Below are 15,453 nucleotides of genomic sequence, written 5' to 3' on the forward strand. Positions count from 1 at the left end.
CCCTCCAGGTGTTGGCGGTATTATGGTATTTGTTAAGCGCTTCTTCCGTGTCAAGCACCATTCTACGCGCTGGGTTAAATTCGAGATAATTAGGTCAGACACAGTCCCTGTCACATGTGGGAATTCTGTTTATCTATTTTGATGGTATTCTTGCTGTCTACTAGTTTTGCTTTGTTGTCCGTCTCCCCCTTCTAGACTGTGAGCCCGTTGTTGGGTAGGGATTGTCTCTATCTGCTGCCAAATTGTACTTTCTAAGCACTTAGTAGAGTGCTCTGCACACAGTAAGTGCTCAAGAAATACTATTGAATGAATGAAAGTGGGGCTCGCAGCCTAAGCAGGAGGGAGAATGGGCATTGAACCCCCATTTTACAGATGAGGAAAGTGAGGCGCAGAGAGGTTGCGGCTTGCCTACGGTCGACAGCAGACAGGCGGCAGAGCCGGGATTAGAAGCGGGCCCAGGCTCCTTCCCCTAGGCCACGCTGCTTCTCGTGTGCACAATGCGACCTCCGAGCGATCTGTCCAAACCACGTCCTGACCTCTGGGCCCGGCCGGAAATGGACGGGAAGGCGGGTTTGTTCCCTCTCGCTTTTTCCCCCCCCTTCCACGATTCATTATTGGATTTTTACAGCCTTTTACATTTGCTCCTTTGCCACAAATGTGTCACCAGAGATGAATGGCTGAAAAGGAAATTCCTCGCAGCGAGAGCGTTTTCCAGGACCAGCGCGGTGGCGATGATTTTGGTCTCCGCGGGAGGGTGGGAATCCAGACGTGGACCAGGTCCTCAGTTTCCCCTGTAGCTCCCAGGCGGGGATCTGGAGCTAGGGAGGGAAGGCAGGCAGCCGCCGCCTCAGCCTAGCCAACCCTCCACCGGTGACACAACCCTCTCTGGTGGTCCCGGGGGTGCTCCCAGCCGTGGTCGAGTGAAGCGTCTTGGCTTAACAGAAAAAGCATGCATGGCCCTGGGATTCAGAAGGCCTGATGATGATTGTGGCATTTGTTAAGCACTTACTAGGGGGCAGGCAGCGTACTAAACGCTGGGGTGGATACAAGCAAATTGGGATGGACACAATCCTTGTCCCCACAAGGGGCTCGCTGTCTCAATCCCTATTTTACAGCTGGAAGTCAGAAAGACCTGAGTTCTAATTCCACCTCTGCCAGTTGCTTGCTCTATAACCTCGGGCAAGTCACTTCATTTCTCTGTGCTTCAGTTTCCTCAACTGTAAAATGAGGATGCCTCTTCTCCCTCCTACTTAGACTGCGAGCCCCATATGGGACAGGGACTGTGTCCAACCTACTTAACTTGTACCTACCCCCACGCTTAGAGGAGTGTTTGACACACGGCACTTATCAAATACCATAAAATAAAATAAAATAGGTATGAATCCCCATTTTTCAGTTGAGGAAGCCAAGGCTCGGAGAAGTGAAGCGACTTCCAGTGTGCAGAGCACTGTACCAAGCACTGGGAAAGAATGCACTGGCAGAAATTAGACATTGTACCTGCCCTCCAGGGGCTCCCAGCCAAAGAGTTCCTCTGTGTACATCTATGAATGGGGTAAATGGGGGGTCCGGCCTCCACCTGCTAATCAGTCAGTAGTATTTATTGAGCGCTTACTGTGTGCAGGACACAGTACCAAGCGCTTGGGGGAGAGTACGGTATAACAGTATACCAGAAACGTTCCCTCCCCACAGCGAGCTTTCAGTCTTCTCACCGAACGGGGATTAAGACCGTGAGCCCCACGGGGGACGAGGAATGTGTCCAACGTGATTAGCTGGTACCTACCCCGGCGCTTAGAACATTGCCTGGCACAGAGTGAGCACTTAAATACCATTCCAAAAAAAATCCCCATTTTGCGTATGAGAGAACTGAGGCAGAGAGAAGTTAAGCCACTCACTCCAGGCGGAGCCAGGATTAAAACCCAAGTCCTCTGACACTGGCACCGCCTGGTCCCGGCGCGGCCCGTGGCCCGAGCCAGAGAGCCGAAGGAAACCCCGGGCGAGCGGAACAGCTGTAGGGCCCGGGGGTCCGAAGCCCCTCTCCGCCACCCGGCTCTTCCCTCCCCGTTTTATGGGGAAAGGAAAGTTCTCTCTTGTGGCCTAGACTCCGGAGCCCCGATTTGTCTGAAGTCCCGTTTTACATTCGGGCTGGGACTCGCTAAAAATAGAACTTTACAGTGGAAATGTCGACGACTCTCAATTAGACCAAAGTGCAAAGCGGAGCTAATTGGGAGGTGGACAGGGGAGGGGGAGGGAGGCAGCGGGAAGGGATCGGGGTATTAGCTAGGAGAGGGTGTTGCTTCTAGGCCTGTCTACGAGTGGACATCCAGGCCTTTTGCTCCTGCCCTATGTTTTCTTTAATTAATTGTAAAAACAGGCCCAGGGGCCCCACACCCAGCTCCCTGCGATGGATTCGAGAGTGAGGCGGCCCCCTTCCCCGTTTCCCACACGTACTTTATCTCACCGTATCCACCAGGGGACAGGAGAGCATTCAGTTTGGATGAGAGGAGATGAAACTCTAACCACCGGCCTGTTAGGACCGGTTGGGAAGACTCATTCTTTTCATTCATGAGAAGCAACGTGGCCTAGTGGCTAGAGCCCGGGCCTGGGAGTCAGAAGGGCCTGGGTTCTAATCCCGGCTCTGCCACTTGTCTGAAGGGTAACCTTTGGCAAGTCACTTGACTTCTCTGGGCCTCAGTTACCACATCTGTAAAATGGGATTGAAGACCGTGAGCCCCATGTGGGACAGGGACTGTGTCCAACCCAATTTATTTATATTCATTCGATAGTATTCATTGAGCGCTTACTATGTGCAGAGCACTGTACTAAGCTCTTGGAATGGACAACTCGGCAACAGTTAAGAGACAATCCCTGCCCAGTGACGGGCTCACGGTCTAAACGACTGTGATTTGTATCCACCCCAGTGCTTAGTACAGTGCCTGGAACATAGTAAGCGCTTAACACGTACCACGGTTATTATTATTATTTCATTCATGATTCATAAAGAAGCTGAGCCTTCTCTGATGGAAGGGTCACCAGAAGCCGTTGGCCAGAAGGCACGGGGTCTGCGCCGAATGCCGCAGAAAGAGGTGGTCCGGAGAAGCCGAGCTGAGCTCCGCCCCGTGCTGGTGCTCGCACTCAGCCCGGTGCTCACGCTCACAGTCTTAATCCCCTTTTGACAGATAAATAACTGAGGCCCAGTGAAATGACTGGACCAAGGTCACACAGCAGATAGGTGGCGGAGCCAGGATTAGAACCCAGGTCCTTCTGACTCCCAGGCCCGTGCTCTGTCCACTAGACCCCGCTGCTTCCCTTCCAGCGACTCTCTCGGTCTCTTCCGACGACTCCTGACCCTCCTCCGACTCCGCCGCCGGCTCCGGGTGACGGCCCCCGCCCCGGGTGAGCTTGGGAGAGGTCGCCACGTGGCAGGTGAAGGGAAGCGGCCCTCTGCTGAGCACCGGAGACTTGGCTTTCCGGATTTGACGAGACCCTTTCCCACCGAACTCTCCCCCTGCTCTGGCGTTTAGCTGCAGGAGATTGGGTGAAGGAGAATGGGGTCCAGGAGGAACAGACAGTGAAGGCAGCTCACGGGGAGAGACCGAGGCCTCCGAGGGACAGTCCGGGAGGGTGGTGGTCTCTAGATTGAAGTCCTGTGGAAGAGGAAATTTGGGGGCTGGAAAAGGAGCTATTGTCCGCTGCTGCTAACGCCAGCCGTCCCTGAAATCCTTTCTTCCCTGACTTTCTCTTTAGGACCACGCTCCCTGCCCTGGCCGCCATTTGCCCAAATTGATCACTCTTTGGTGTCTGGAAGGCTTGCCCTGAAATGGTGTGGGATATGAGCGGAGCTGGCTTAGAGGACAGAAATAATGGCTGTGGTTTATTCGGTGGCATACCCAAAGATTGTGGTGCAGGAGAAACACAACTGGGAACCCTGATCTTGGAAAAACATCAAGCAAAAATGCCCCCAACCCCTCCGCCTCACTCATGCTCCCCCCAGCCCCCCCGCCTTAAATCTCACAAATTTTAGTTTCAAATAATATGAACCAAATTACATTTACTTGAATTTGAAACAGACTTTTCCTCCAAATTCCTCACACTCCCCCCCCCCCAAAAGAAAAAGAAAATCAAGATTAGATTCTTTTGGGGTTTAACTTTGAGAAGTATTTTTTCCTGGCATGATCTCCATAGAGATTAGAGGGAAGGCAGTTCTCAGTGTGGTTCAGCCTCAAGAATCCCTTACCTTCCTTCGGCGCTTCTCAGAGTCGGGGAATCCAGAAGCAGTCGCCAATGTCTCTGAGGGGTGGATGGGAGGGGTTTCAGGCACCGTCTTGGTGCGGACACGACGCGGTGGGCTCCGTGTCTTCCGGCGGTTCTTTGGAGAGATGTCTGAGGAGCTCCCTCTCCCCATTCTCCCCTCCCGGCGGGTGGCAGGTCCCCGATGCTAGGGTCGTTCTCGGGAGCATCAGGGGCAGCCCTCGGTTCTGTTCCGTTTGACCCCGGTCTGAGACGACATCAAACAGGGCAGTCCAGGTGACAGTCTTTCTGTGCTGAACCGGACCAGCGGAGAACCGGGGAAAGCTTTCGAGAAGCCGCCCGGTGCTCACCATTTAGAATTCCGGGATCCCCCACGCTGACGTTTTACGTTAGCAGTCGTGGAATAATCAAAAATCATCCTAAGTGTGACACAGTGACATCCTCACAGGCAATGCTTTTAATTTTCTGAGGAATCCAGTATTTCTCTCCCCTTAAGGGGCAACACGTGAGCCGGAGGTTGGAGACTCCAGCCAGAGGAGCTTGAACGGAGGAGTTGATTCTAGGGCTGGTGGCTGGCCCAGTGCCACTCACGCTGTCTGGTCCCTGACTTTCGTGTTCCTGCTGAGGCCCGGAGTGCGGCAGGCGAGGAGGCGGGCAGGGATAGAGAAGCAGCGTAGCCTAGTGGAAACAGCCTGGGCCTGGGAGTCGAAGGACCTGGGTTCTAATCCCGGCTCTGCCATTTTTTTTTATGGTATTTGTTAAGTGCTTATTATGTGCCAGGCACCATACTAAGCGCTGGGGTTGATATAAGTTAATCAGGTTGGAAACAATCCCTGGCCCACATGAGGCTCTGAGGCACAGAGAAGTGAAGTGATTTGCCCACAGCAGACAAGTGGCAGAGCCGGGATTAGAACCCAGGTTCTTCTGTCTTCCAAACCCGTATTCTATCCACTGGACCACGCTGCTTTCCTATGAGCAGGGAATGTGTCTACCAACTCTGTTATGTTTTATTCTCCCGAGTGCTTAGTACAGTGCCCACAGTAAGTGCTCTGGAAATGTGATTGATTGATTGCCCAGCACCATAGTTGGCAGCCAAGTGAAAAGTAGTTAGTAGAGCCTGGGCCTGGTAGTCAGATGGATCTGGGTTCTAATCCTGGCTCTGTCACTTGTCTGCTGTCTCTTCACTTCTCTGTTTCAGTTACTTCATGTGTAAAATGGATGTTAAGACCATGAACCCTATGTGGGACAGGGACTGGGTCCAACCCGATTTGCTTGTATTCACCCCGGCACTCAGTACAGTGCCTGGCATATTATAATAATAACAATAATAATAATAATAATGTTGGTATTTGTTAAGTGCTTACTATGTGCAGAGCACTGTTCTAAGCGCTGGGGTAGATACAGGGTCATCAGGCCATCCCACGTGGGGCTCCCGCTTTTAATCCCCATTTGACAGATGAGACAACTGAGGCACAGAGAAGTGAAGTGACTTGCCCACGGTCACACAGCTGACAAGTGGCAGAGCCGGAATTAGAACCCACGACCTCTGACTCCCAACCAATTCCATAATTATTATTTGAGAAGCAGCATAACAGAGTGGATAGAGCATAGGCCTCGGAGTCAGGAGGGCATGGGTTCTTGTCCCGGCTCTGCCACACTTTTCTGCTGTGTGACCTTGGGCGAATCACTTCACTTCTCTGGGCCTCAGTCACCTCATCCATAAAATGAGGATTGAGGCCGTGAGCCCCACATGGGACAGGGACTGTCTCCAACCCGATTTGCTTTTATCCACTCCAGTGCTTAGAACAGTTCCTGGCACATAGCTCTTAAGAGTATTGTTTTTGTTTTTGTTAATAATAATAATAATAAATGCCACTATTATTATTTTCCTTATTATGACTAAGTGCAGCCTGAGAATTGGGGTGCTGACTCTCACAGATTCTGCTCCGGCAGGTAGGGGTGGCCAAGCAGAGTGGCCCGGCCCAGAAATGGAAGAGAGGCGGCGACGGAGATCCTTCGAGTGTTTAGGGAGGAAGAGAGGCGAGCCGGTCGGAGGAGGGGTGGCTGACTAGGTCGGTTGGCGCTGCCCGCCGGCACCTGCTCTCCCTGACCTCTGACTTCGGTTCTTTTCAGCACGACGTGTCTCAGACTCTGCTGAAAGCCACTCTGGACAGCGTGGTGGAGGAGTGCGTCAGCTTCGTGGGAGTGGACATCAACATCTGCTCAGAGACCCTGCTCCGGTAAGCCCCAGGCTCGGCCAGGGCGGACCCGCCCAAGTCGAGCCGTGGCTAGCCAGACGGCGCCCCGAGAAGACGACATTTTGGTGGGATTTGGGAGGCCATCCCCCGGGGGGTGATGAACAGGAGGAGGGAGGACGGGGAGGAAGAAGGTAGGTAGGCCCGTATGGTAGCTGGGAACGGCATCGTCCGTTCTGGTCCAAAACCAAGAGTTGCGGGGCTGTACAGTGTGCGCCCAAAGTACCGGGTGGACGTGCCGGATGTCTGGACGGGCCTTCTGGAAAGTTAAGATTTCTCCCCTCCGGGAGCCTCCCGCCCACTCCGTCCCTCCTGCCTGGAGCTCCGTTTCCTTTCAGACCTGCCAGACCCCTGATCTCCCCATCTTCCAAGCCCCTCTCCTCCAGGTGGCCTCTCCTGATTCATCCCTCCTCTCCCCACTGCCACTTCAGCCCCCTGAGCCCTTAAGTACTCCCGATTCCTCTATAACCCTTATGCTCCATCACATCCTCCGATCTGTAATTTACTTCAGTATGTGTCTCTCCTGCTAGATCCTAAGTTCCCCCAGGGCAGAGATCAGGCCTACTAATTCTGTCGTTTTCTCCCAGACGCTTAGTACCGGGTGCTCTCCCAAGAGCTTTGAACAATGCTCTGCACAAAGTACTCAGTAAATACCATTGATCGATTGTTTTGCACACAGTAAGCATTCGGTAGTTTTGTGTTTTGTGGTGTCGGTTAAGTGCTTACTATGTGTCAAACACCGTTCCAAGTGCAGGTGGTTAAGTAGGTGGAATGCGAAACTGCCCCATCTCCAAGGTGATCATCGGTTCTAAATTAGTCAGTCAGCCGTATTAATTGAGCACTTACTGTGTGCACAGCACTATACTAAACGCTTGGGACAGTACAATATAGTAATAAACAGACACATTCCCTGCCCACAGCGAGCTTACAGTCTACAGGGCTGTAAGACATACATTAATAGAAATAAATAAATTATAGATATATACAGAAGTGTGGCGAAACTGGGAGTGGGGGTGAATGAAGGGCGGAAGTAAGGGTGATGTAGAAGGGAGCGGGAGAAGAGGAAAGGAGGGCTTAATCAGGGAAGGGTTCTTGAAGGAGATGGGCCTTCAATGAGGGTTAGTAGTTGAACCAAAGATCTGAGTAGCCAATCTGCTGCCCGGACGTCCCTGTCCACCACCGCTCTTTGTCAGCGGGGCGATCGAGACCGTTTCCATCCCATTCTTGGGTTTGTTGATCGAAAACGGCACTGACCCACCCGACCCCGGCAAGTGGACGTACCCCTCCAGCAGCTGCCACCTCGAGGGGCCCTGGCCACCGTGGTCCGAACTCCAGTGCCAGGGTCGGCTGTCCTGTTCCACAGTCCGCTGCTGCCGGCCGCAGTCGAGCCGCTTTCGGCGGGTGATCGGAACAGGTCTTGGTGGGGAGACGCCGGAGGAAGCTTTGAGGTTCTGACTCTGTTCGACCGTGTCTCCCGGAGGGGCTCCCCCAGGCAGCGTTATCCACTGTTTGAGCCCCAACTTGCCGTTGCCGGGGCATCCAATGAGTAGAGAGCAGCCCGCTGCGGCCCCTCCTTTCTCCCCCAACTGTCATGGAACTGTGATCAGTTGGCCAGGCCAAGCTACTCAGATGACTAAATGGCAGGAAATGAATAGTAATTCCCTGAATAGCTCTGTCGCTTCCAAAGCACGGTCAACTCAATTACCACTTTTCGTCCTCAGAGCGTGCCCGTGGGGTAATCGATCAGTCAAATAGTGGTTTTTATTAAGCGCTTACCATATGCAGAGCACTGTACTAAGCCCTTGGGAGAGGGCAGTATAACAGATGTACGCACGTTCTCTCCCCACAACGAGCTTACAGTCCAGAGGCTAAGAAGGAACCGGATTGTGCGGGTGGGGAAGCTGAGGCCCCAGGAGCTTAAGCCACTTGGCCAAGGCTGCCCAGCAGGGTGTGGCAGAGCCAAGCCCAGATCCCTGGTTTCTCCATTCCCAGTGCTGTGCTCTTTCTGCAGCCTCTCTGTTCAGTGTCGACGTCCTGGATTTGAAAAACGTACCAGACACGGCCTTTTTTGCATGCAGTCAGCATGCTCCCCGCACCCGTCTCCCCTTCACTGTCTGGCACGCGGAGGTTACCCCTGCCCAGCTCATCTTTGGTTACTGACCTCACTTCTCCACAGGCTCCTTGTCCCCCTCCTCGTCAAACCCCACCCTGTACCCCCAGCCCGAGGCATAGCCTTCCGCGTCAACTGGCCCGTGGCGGGGAGGGTCGATTAATGGTATTTATTGAGCACTGTACTGAGCTCTCGGGAGAGGACAGTGCAACAGAGTTAGTAGACGCATTCCCTGCCCAGGTCCTGTAAGCTCGTTGTGGGTAGGGAACACGTCTACGAACTCTGTTATACCGTACTCTCCTAAGCACCCAGTGCAGTGCTCTGCACACAGTAAATGCTCAGTAAATGCCATAGATCGATAGAGGAGTCAGAAGCACTTGCGACTGGTGGCCCTGAACCCCGCTGTCTCCCCCCGCCCCGTTTCTGTTTCCCGCTCAGGCACATTGCAGGGCTGAACACCAACCGAGCCAAGAACATCATCGAGTGGCGGGAGAAGAACGGGCCCTTCGTCAACCGTGAGCAGCTGAAGAGCGTCAAAGGCCTGGGTCCCAAGTCCTTCCAGCAGTGCGCCGGCTTCATCCGCCTCAACCAGGACTACGTCCGGACTTTCTGCAGGTGACTAGTCGGGGAATGCCCCAATCTCTTCCCCCGAATGAACAGGTGGCATGGGAGCTGGCAGTAGCCATGGCAGCCCAGAGTTCACTGTCTTTTTCTTGACCTTTTTTTGGTATTTATTAAGCACTGGGATAGATATAGGATAATAATAATGATGGCACTTGTTAAGCACTTACCGCGTGCTTAGCACTGCTCTAAGCGCTGGGGGAGATACAAGGTAATCAGGTTGTCCCACGTAGGGCTCACAGTCTTTTTCCAGATGATGTAACTGAGGCACAGTGAAGTAAGTGACTTGCCCAAAGTCACACAGGTGGGAAGTGACAGAGCTGGGATTAGAACCTATGACCTCTGACTTCTAAGCCCATGCTCTTTCCACCGAGCCACGCTGCTTCTCTAATGAGGTTGGACACAGTCCATGTCCCACATAGGGCTCACAGTCTTAATCCTCATTTTATAGAAGAGGTAACTGAGCCCCAAAGAAGTGCAGAATAATAATAATGATGATAATTGTGGTATTTGTTAAGCACTGCGTGCCGGGCTCTGGACTAAGGCTGGGGTGGATGCAAGCAGATTGGGTTGGACTCAGTCCCTGTCCCACTTGGGGCTCCCTGTCTTAATCCCCATTTTGCAGCTGAAGTAACCAAGGTCCAGAGAAGTGAAGTGGCCTGCCCATGGTCACACAGCAGACAAGTGACAGAGCCGGGATTAGAACCAGGTTTTTCTGACTCCCGGACTCTGGGCTCTGCCTACTAGCCCATGCTGCTTCTCAGTGTCAGTCTGGAAAGTTGTCTGGTGATTCAAGTGGACTCCTAATCCGACCGGCTTTTCTCTCTCTGGAGAAAGGGCCCGGCTTGCAGCAGCTCCTTACGTTGAAGGGGTGAGGTCCCGGGGACCCCGGTCGGAGGAGCCGGGGCAGGAATGGGACTCCCTGGTGGGGAGGGGTTTTCCAGCTCCACTCTCTGGTCCCCAGGACCACTTTATGTCTTAAGGATCCGCACTTGCGATCGAAGGAATCAAAGCGTGTGGGCAGCGAAGATTTCCCTTCAGGGAACGCACAAGAACTGGGAGCCCGATTTTGGCTTTGGGAAAACTAGAGTAGGCGGGACTTCCTCCTACCAACCTCGGGTTGTGGGGAATTGTAACCATGCTACTGATCCGGCACTACCTAGGCTCCAACACACTGTGCTGAGCCCTGGGGCGGAGACAGATGAGTAGATGGACACGGTCCGTGTCTCACACGGGGCTCGTTTATCCCCATTTACAGGTGAGGAAACTGCGACCCAGAGAGGCTAAATGACTTGCCCAAGGTGACAAAGCAGCAGAGGACTAGAACCCAGGTCTCCTGACTCCTGATCTGGGCTCTCTCCTCTAGGTCATGCGAGCCATCATTTCCAGAGGAATGTCATTGTCCTTTTCATCCTCCCATCCAATCCACCTTCCTTGAAAATACCATCCCTTCATTGTGGAGGCTTGTAGCCATCGGGAGAGACACTTCTCCAGAGAGAAGCAGTGTGGCTTAGTGGATAGAGCACGGGCCTGGGAGTCAGAAGGACCCCGGTTCTCATCCCGGCTCTGCCACTTGTCCGCAGTGTGTCTTTAGCCAAGTTACAAAGCCCCTTGTGGGACAGGGACTGTGTCCAACCTAATTCACTTGTATCTATCTCGGTACTTAGTAGAGTGCCTGGCACATAGTGAGCACTAAACAAATATCATTTAAAACAAAAAAAAAACCGCTTTCAGCTCGAAACATGAATTGGCAGGAGGAAGACATTTTACTTAAGACCTGATTGAGTGACAGAAGCCATCCCCACCCTTTTTTAAAAAAAAATCTAGGTTGCATGCCTTCTCAGTGTAGTTTTAATTTTCTTCTCCTCCTCCATCCATGCCAGACTTCACAGCTGCGGTCCTCTCCTCTCCTCTGTTCTTCTCTCCTCTCCTGTCCCTGTTTTTTCCTCTAAGAAGGCATTCGAAGCAGGCGGGCCCCAGGGTTGTGTCCCACCGGGACATGTATTGCGTGATGTGGTCGTGCATTAGTTCTAACTGGGGTGGGGTGGGCGAATCTAATCGGGAGCCCCCGTACGACTTCAACTCTCCTGCCCAGTGAAGAACTCTCCCTGGGCTATACGGGCCACCTGCTCCAGTCACCTCGGGAGCATTTCCCGGGGCTTAACCAGCACTTGAATCTTAAGTGGCTAGGATCTCCACTGTCTCCGCTCCTCTTCCTCCTCCTCCTGCCTCTCCTCTGTCTCCTTCTCCCACTTCTCTTCCACCTTCTCCCGCCTCACTTCTCCCTCTCCTTCTCCTAGTCCTCCACCTCTTCCCGCCTCCTTTCCTCTTAGTCCTCCCCCTCCTCCTGCCTCCCTTCTTCCCACCTCTCCTCTCCTTCACCTCCTCCTACTGTTTTCCTCCTCTCCTCTTCTCTTCCTTCTCCTCCCCCTCCTCCTCACACCTTGCCTCTCCTCCTCCTCCTTTTTGTCCTCTTCCACCTCTTCCCACCTCTCCTCCTCCTGCCTTGCCTTCTCTCCTCCTTGTCCTCCTCCACGTCTACCCGCCTCTCCTCCTCCTCCCCCTCCTCCTGCCTTGCCTCTTTTCCTTGAACACCTCTTCCCACCTCTCCTTCTCTACCTCTTCCTGCCTCTCCTCCTCTCCCTCTACATCTTCCCACCTCTCTCCTCACCCCTTCCCGCCTCTCTTCCACCTCCTCTTCCCACGTCTCCTCCTGCTGCAAGGAGCTCAGAGCCCTGATAATAGCACTGCAAAAATGCTCATCTCCCTTTCCTTCCCAAAAGAGGAGGAAGAAGCAACATTGGTGGCCGGGCTTCCCTCCTGAGTTTCATTAGATATCAGAGCGGAATAGCCTGCTTCACTAAAAATCCACATTGATTTCCATCTCAAGCGATCCAGGGAGCTTATTTGGGGAATAGCTCTCCCAAGGAGCATCTGATTGTTCTGTTTCTCAGAGGCTCTAGATTATGATTCGCCCTCTAGATTATATTGGCAAGCACAGATGAGTTGGGTTTTGTTTTTTTCAGTATCTGTCTCCCCCTTTAGACTGAAAGCAGGGAACGTATCTCCCAACTCTGTTGTATTGTACTCTCCCAGGCGCTTAGTCCAGGGCTCTGCACACAGTAAGCGCTCAGTAAATACCATTGATGGTGAAGGCGGTGGGACCATTAAGCACTTTCTCTGGGCCAAACCCTGCGTGTCTGTCAACAGCCAGCCAGCCGAGACCACCGCCACCACGGGGGCCACGGACGGGAAGCCGGGCAAGAAGAAGAGCAAAGCGGTGGGCGGCGGGGTCCTGCAGCCGAACCCCCTGGACCAGACCTGCATCCACCCGGAGTCATACGATGTAGCGATGAGGTGGGTCCCCGGGTGCGAACGGTCCGTCGGGGTCCGGCCGGCCTGTGCTTCCCCGGCCCCCGCCTTCAATCCAGACAGAAGCCCGCGAGCGCGCACAACTCCTGCTCCCAGATGCCGAGTGGCCAGGCCCGCGTGGGGGTCGCGGGGCTTGTTCTCCTGAGAACACGGTTCCTGGGACAGCGAGGGCAGTGGCCTCTCTTTCCCCGACCTCCCTCATCCTCCCTCCCGCCCTTCCCTGGGCCTCCTCTTCTTCCTCTTCCCTATCTCCTCCTCCTCACCCCTGCCCGAAGCTCCTCTGTCCCGGGAAAAGTGACAGAGCACAACTGTTGGTTTCCCGGGCCAGTTCTGTCTTACCTCTGCCTGAAACGTTGGAGGCCCCACTGTGGGCAGAGCGGCACGCTGGGTACCCGGGAGTGGACAGTGGGTACTTTGCTGGGGTATCTGGGGAGGGACAGTGGGTGACACGTTGGAAATCCAGGAAAGGGCAGTTGGTGGCAAGCTGGGTCACTGGGAATGGATGGTGGTTGTCACAGTGGGTGGTGCTCTGGGTATCCGGGGACGGACAGTGCGTGGTGTGCTGGATCCCTAAGAATGGGCAGCGAGTGATGTGCTGGGTACCCTGGAACTGTCATTCATTTGATCATATTTACTGAGCGCTCACCATTTGCAAAATACTGCACTAAGCGCTTGGCAGATCAACGTACCACAAAGGTGATAGAAAAGAAAATGAGTTAAGCTCTCAACCTGAAAGGGAGCAAATGTCCTTGGAATGAAGTGGTCCGTGAAGCAGCTTGACTTAGTGGATAGAGCCCTGGCCCGGGAGTCAGAAGGACGTGGGTTCTACTCCCGCCTCCTCCACTTGTCTGCTGTGTGACTTGGGGAAAGTCATTTCACTTCTCTGTGCCTCATTTCTCTCATCTTTAAAAGGAGGATTAGGACTGTGAGCCCCATGTAAGACAGGAACTGTATCCAACCTGATTAGCTTGTATCTACCCCGGAACTTAGAACGGTGCTTGATACATAGTAAGCACTTACCAACCACCATCGCCATCATCGGAGCGTTCGGTGGCTTCGCGTGCTGTGGGGGCTCCCGGCCGTTTCCCCAGCCCCCGATGGTGGGTGCCGGACGGGGGTTAGCTAAGCAGAGGCTCCCTCCCCAGCCGGGCGGCGCTCGGCGTTTCCTGTGGAGGACTCCCCTTTCCCCAGAGCCGTCTCCCCGCTTCCCGAGTTGCCTCGGTGCCGGGCCCCGGGAGCAGCGTCGGGTTTCCCATTTGTTGCTCGGCTGCCAGGAGGTCTTGCGTCGGGTTGCAGATTATGCTGATCTGTGCATGTCGCAGCGCGATCTGGCAGGGCTCCCGGAGAATCCGACGGATGAAGAATTTGATTCTCTGCAGATAGTTAAACCGGGGGGAGCGGGGGGCAAGGGTTGGGGGGCCGGGGGGCAGCAACCTCCTTGACGAAGACCAGGAAGTTTTAATGCCGAGCTTGTCACTCAGCGCTCTCACTCTGACTTGCGGACAAAGCGTTGACCTCAACCTCGGGCTTCCTGCCTCCCGAGGATGAGGGACTCGGAGGGTGACGTTTCGGCACCGGGCGTCGATCATCCTGACTTGCAGAGTCGGTGGGGAGCTGAGGAGAGGGGCTTGAGGGGGGTGCTGATACCCCAGATAGGCGAGAAGCAGGGGAGCGTTGTCCCAAAGTCAGGGGAAGGGGCTTCGACAGCCTTTCAACTTGGACATCCCGCCTGGAAGTGTCCACCAAGCAGACGTCGGCAAGCCCGAGGGGCCCCGTCCGGGGCAGGAGAATTTCAGACGAGGCTTCGGGCCCAGGGAACAGACCTCCATTTGTGTGAGGAGAAACAGCGCGTAAAATCTCCGAGAAATGTTTTCACTCAAATGTTTTCACCCAGGCGGCATCCACACCCAGGGAGAAACTCACCTCGGGTTTCCAGCCTTTGAACAGTTAATTTTCGAGACCAGCAGAAACTCAACTCTGGGCTGGCCTCGTGCCTTTCTGCGACCCAGCCTCCTCTGCCGAGGAGTAGGGAGGAGCGCCCGGGCACAGCGCCCCTGCCCAGTGCCACCCCCCCGGGCCCGGGCCGGAGGCCGGGCACCACCTTTCGCCAGTCGTCAGCAGAGGCCGGCTTCAAGAATCATTGCCATTTCCGGGCCCCGAGCCTGGAACGTCAGAGGCCACTGCCAAGCTCCCTCTCTAGACCGTAAGCTCATTGTGGGCAGGGAATGCGTTTGTTGTATTGTTAGATTATCCTCTCCCAAGCATTTAGTACAGTGCCCTGTACGCAGTAAGCGCTCAGTAAATACGATTGACCGACTGACTGACGGCCTACAGCTTGCACAAGCTGGAAGCGCCCGCACTGTCTTCAAAAGTGGCCAAAAGTAGGCTGTGTTGTAAGAGGGCCATCTTTAGTGAAAAGCTTTGTAAATAACCAGCCAAAGGTCAGCAGCCTGGGCGGAAGGGTAGCTTTCTTATGCCCAGTGCCAGAGGGTGGAGCGAGGCAGAGCGCGCTCGTGGGCCGGCAGTCCGATGGGTTTTGGTTTGCAGTGAAAACAGCCAAGTAGCCGGCCAAAGGCACCCGCCCATAACCCACAGCTCGTTTTGCAGAGGTGTTGCTTGGAAAGTGATTAAGCCCCCTTAGGCCCAACCAGACGCCGGTGGAGCGGAAAGGTCAGAGACCCGAGTCCTCGGGCCGTCTCCTCGCCAAACTTGCCAGATGATTCGGGCAAATCCCTGGGCCGGCTCCCTCCCACACACACACACTTTCCCGCGGAGGTGCAGGAAGAGTAAAAGACGGTCAGCCATCTTGGAAGTAATAATAATAACGATGATGATGTTAGCATTTGT

The 15,453-nt window shown here is 54.3% G+C and overlaps 1 protein-coding gene across 5 annotated transcripts in view; it reads left to right on the forward strand.

Moving 5' to 3' along the window:
* SRBD1 (S1 RNA binding domain 1) overlaps positions 1-15,453 on the forward strand; it is a 132,916-nt gene that overhangs the window by 103,953 nt on the left and 13,510 nt on the right. For all 5 annotated transcript variants that reach the window (XM_029071844.2, XM_029071847.2, XM_029071846.2 and 2 more), the window contains 3 exons: positions 6,382-6,488; positions 9,052-9,228; positions 12,445-12,591. In XM_029071844.2, the coding sequence (XP_028927677.1) occupies positions 6,382-6,488; positions 9,052-9,228; positions 12,445-12,591 (431 nt within the window). The remainder of the gene's footprint in view (positions 1-6,381; positions 6,489-9,051; positions 9,229-12,444; positions 12,592-15,453) is intronic.

The sequence above is a fragment of the Ornithorhynchus anatinus genome, chromosome 9, assembly GCF_004115215.2.
Source record: "Ornithorhynchus anatinus isolate Pmale09 chromosome 9, mOrnAna1.pri.v4, whole genome shotgun sequence".
NCBI classification, from domain to species: domain Eukaryota; kingdom Metazoa; phylum Chordata; class Mammalia; order Monotremata; family Ornithorhynchidae; genus Ornithorhynchus; species Ornithorhynchus anatinus.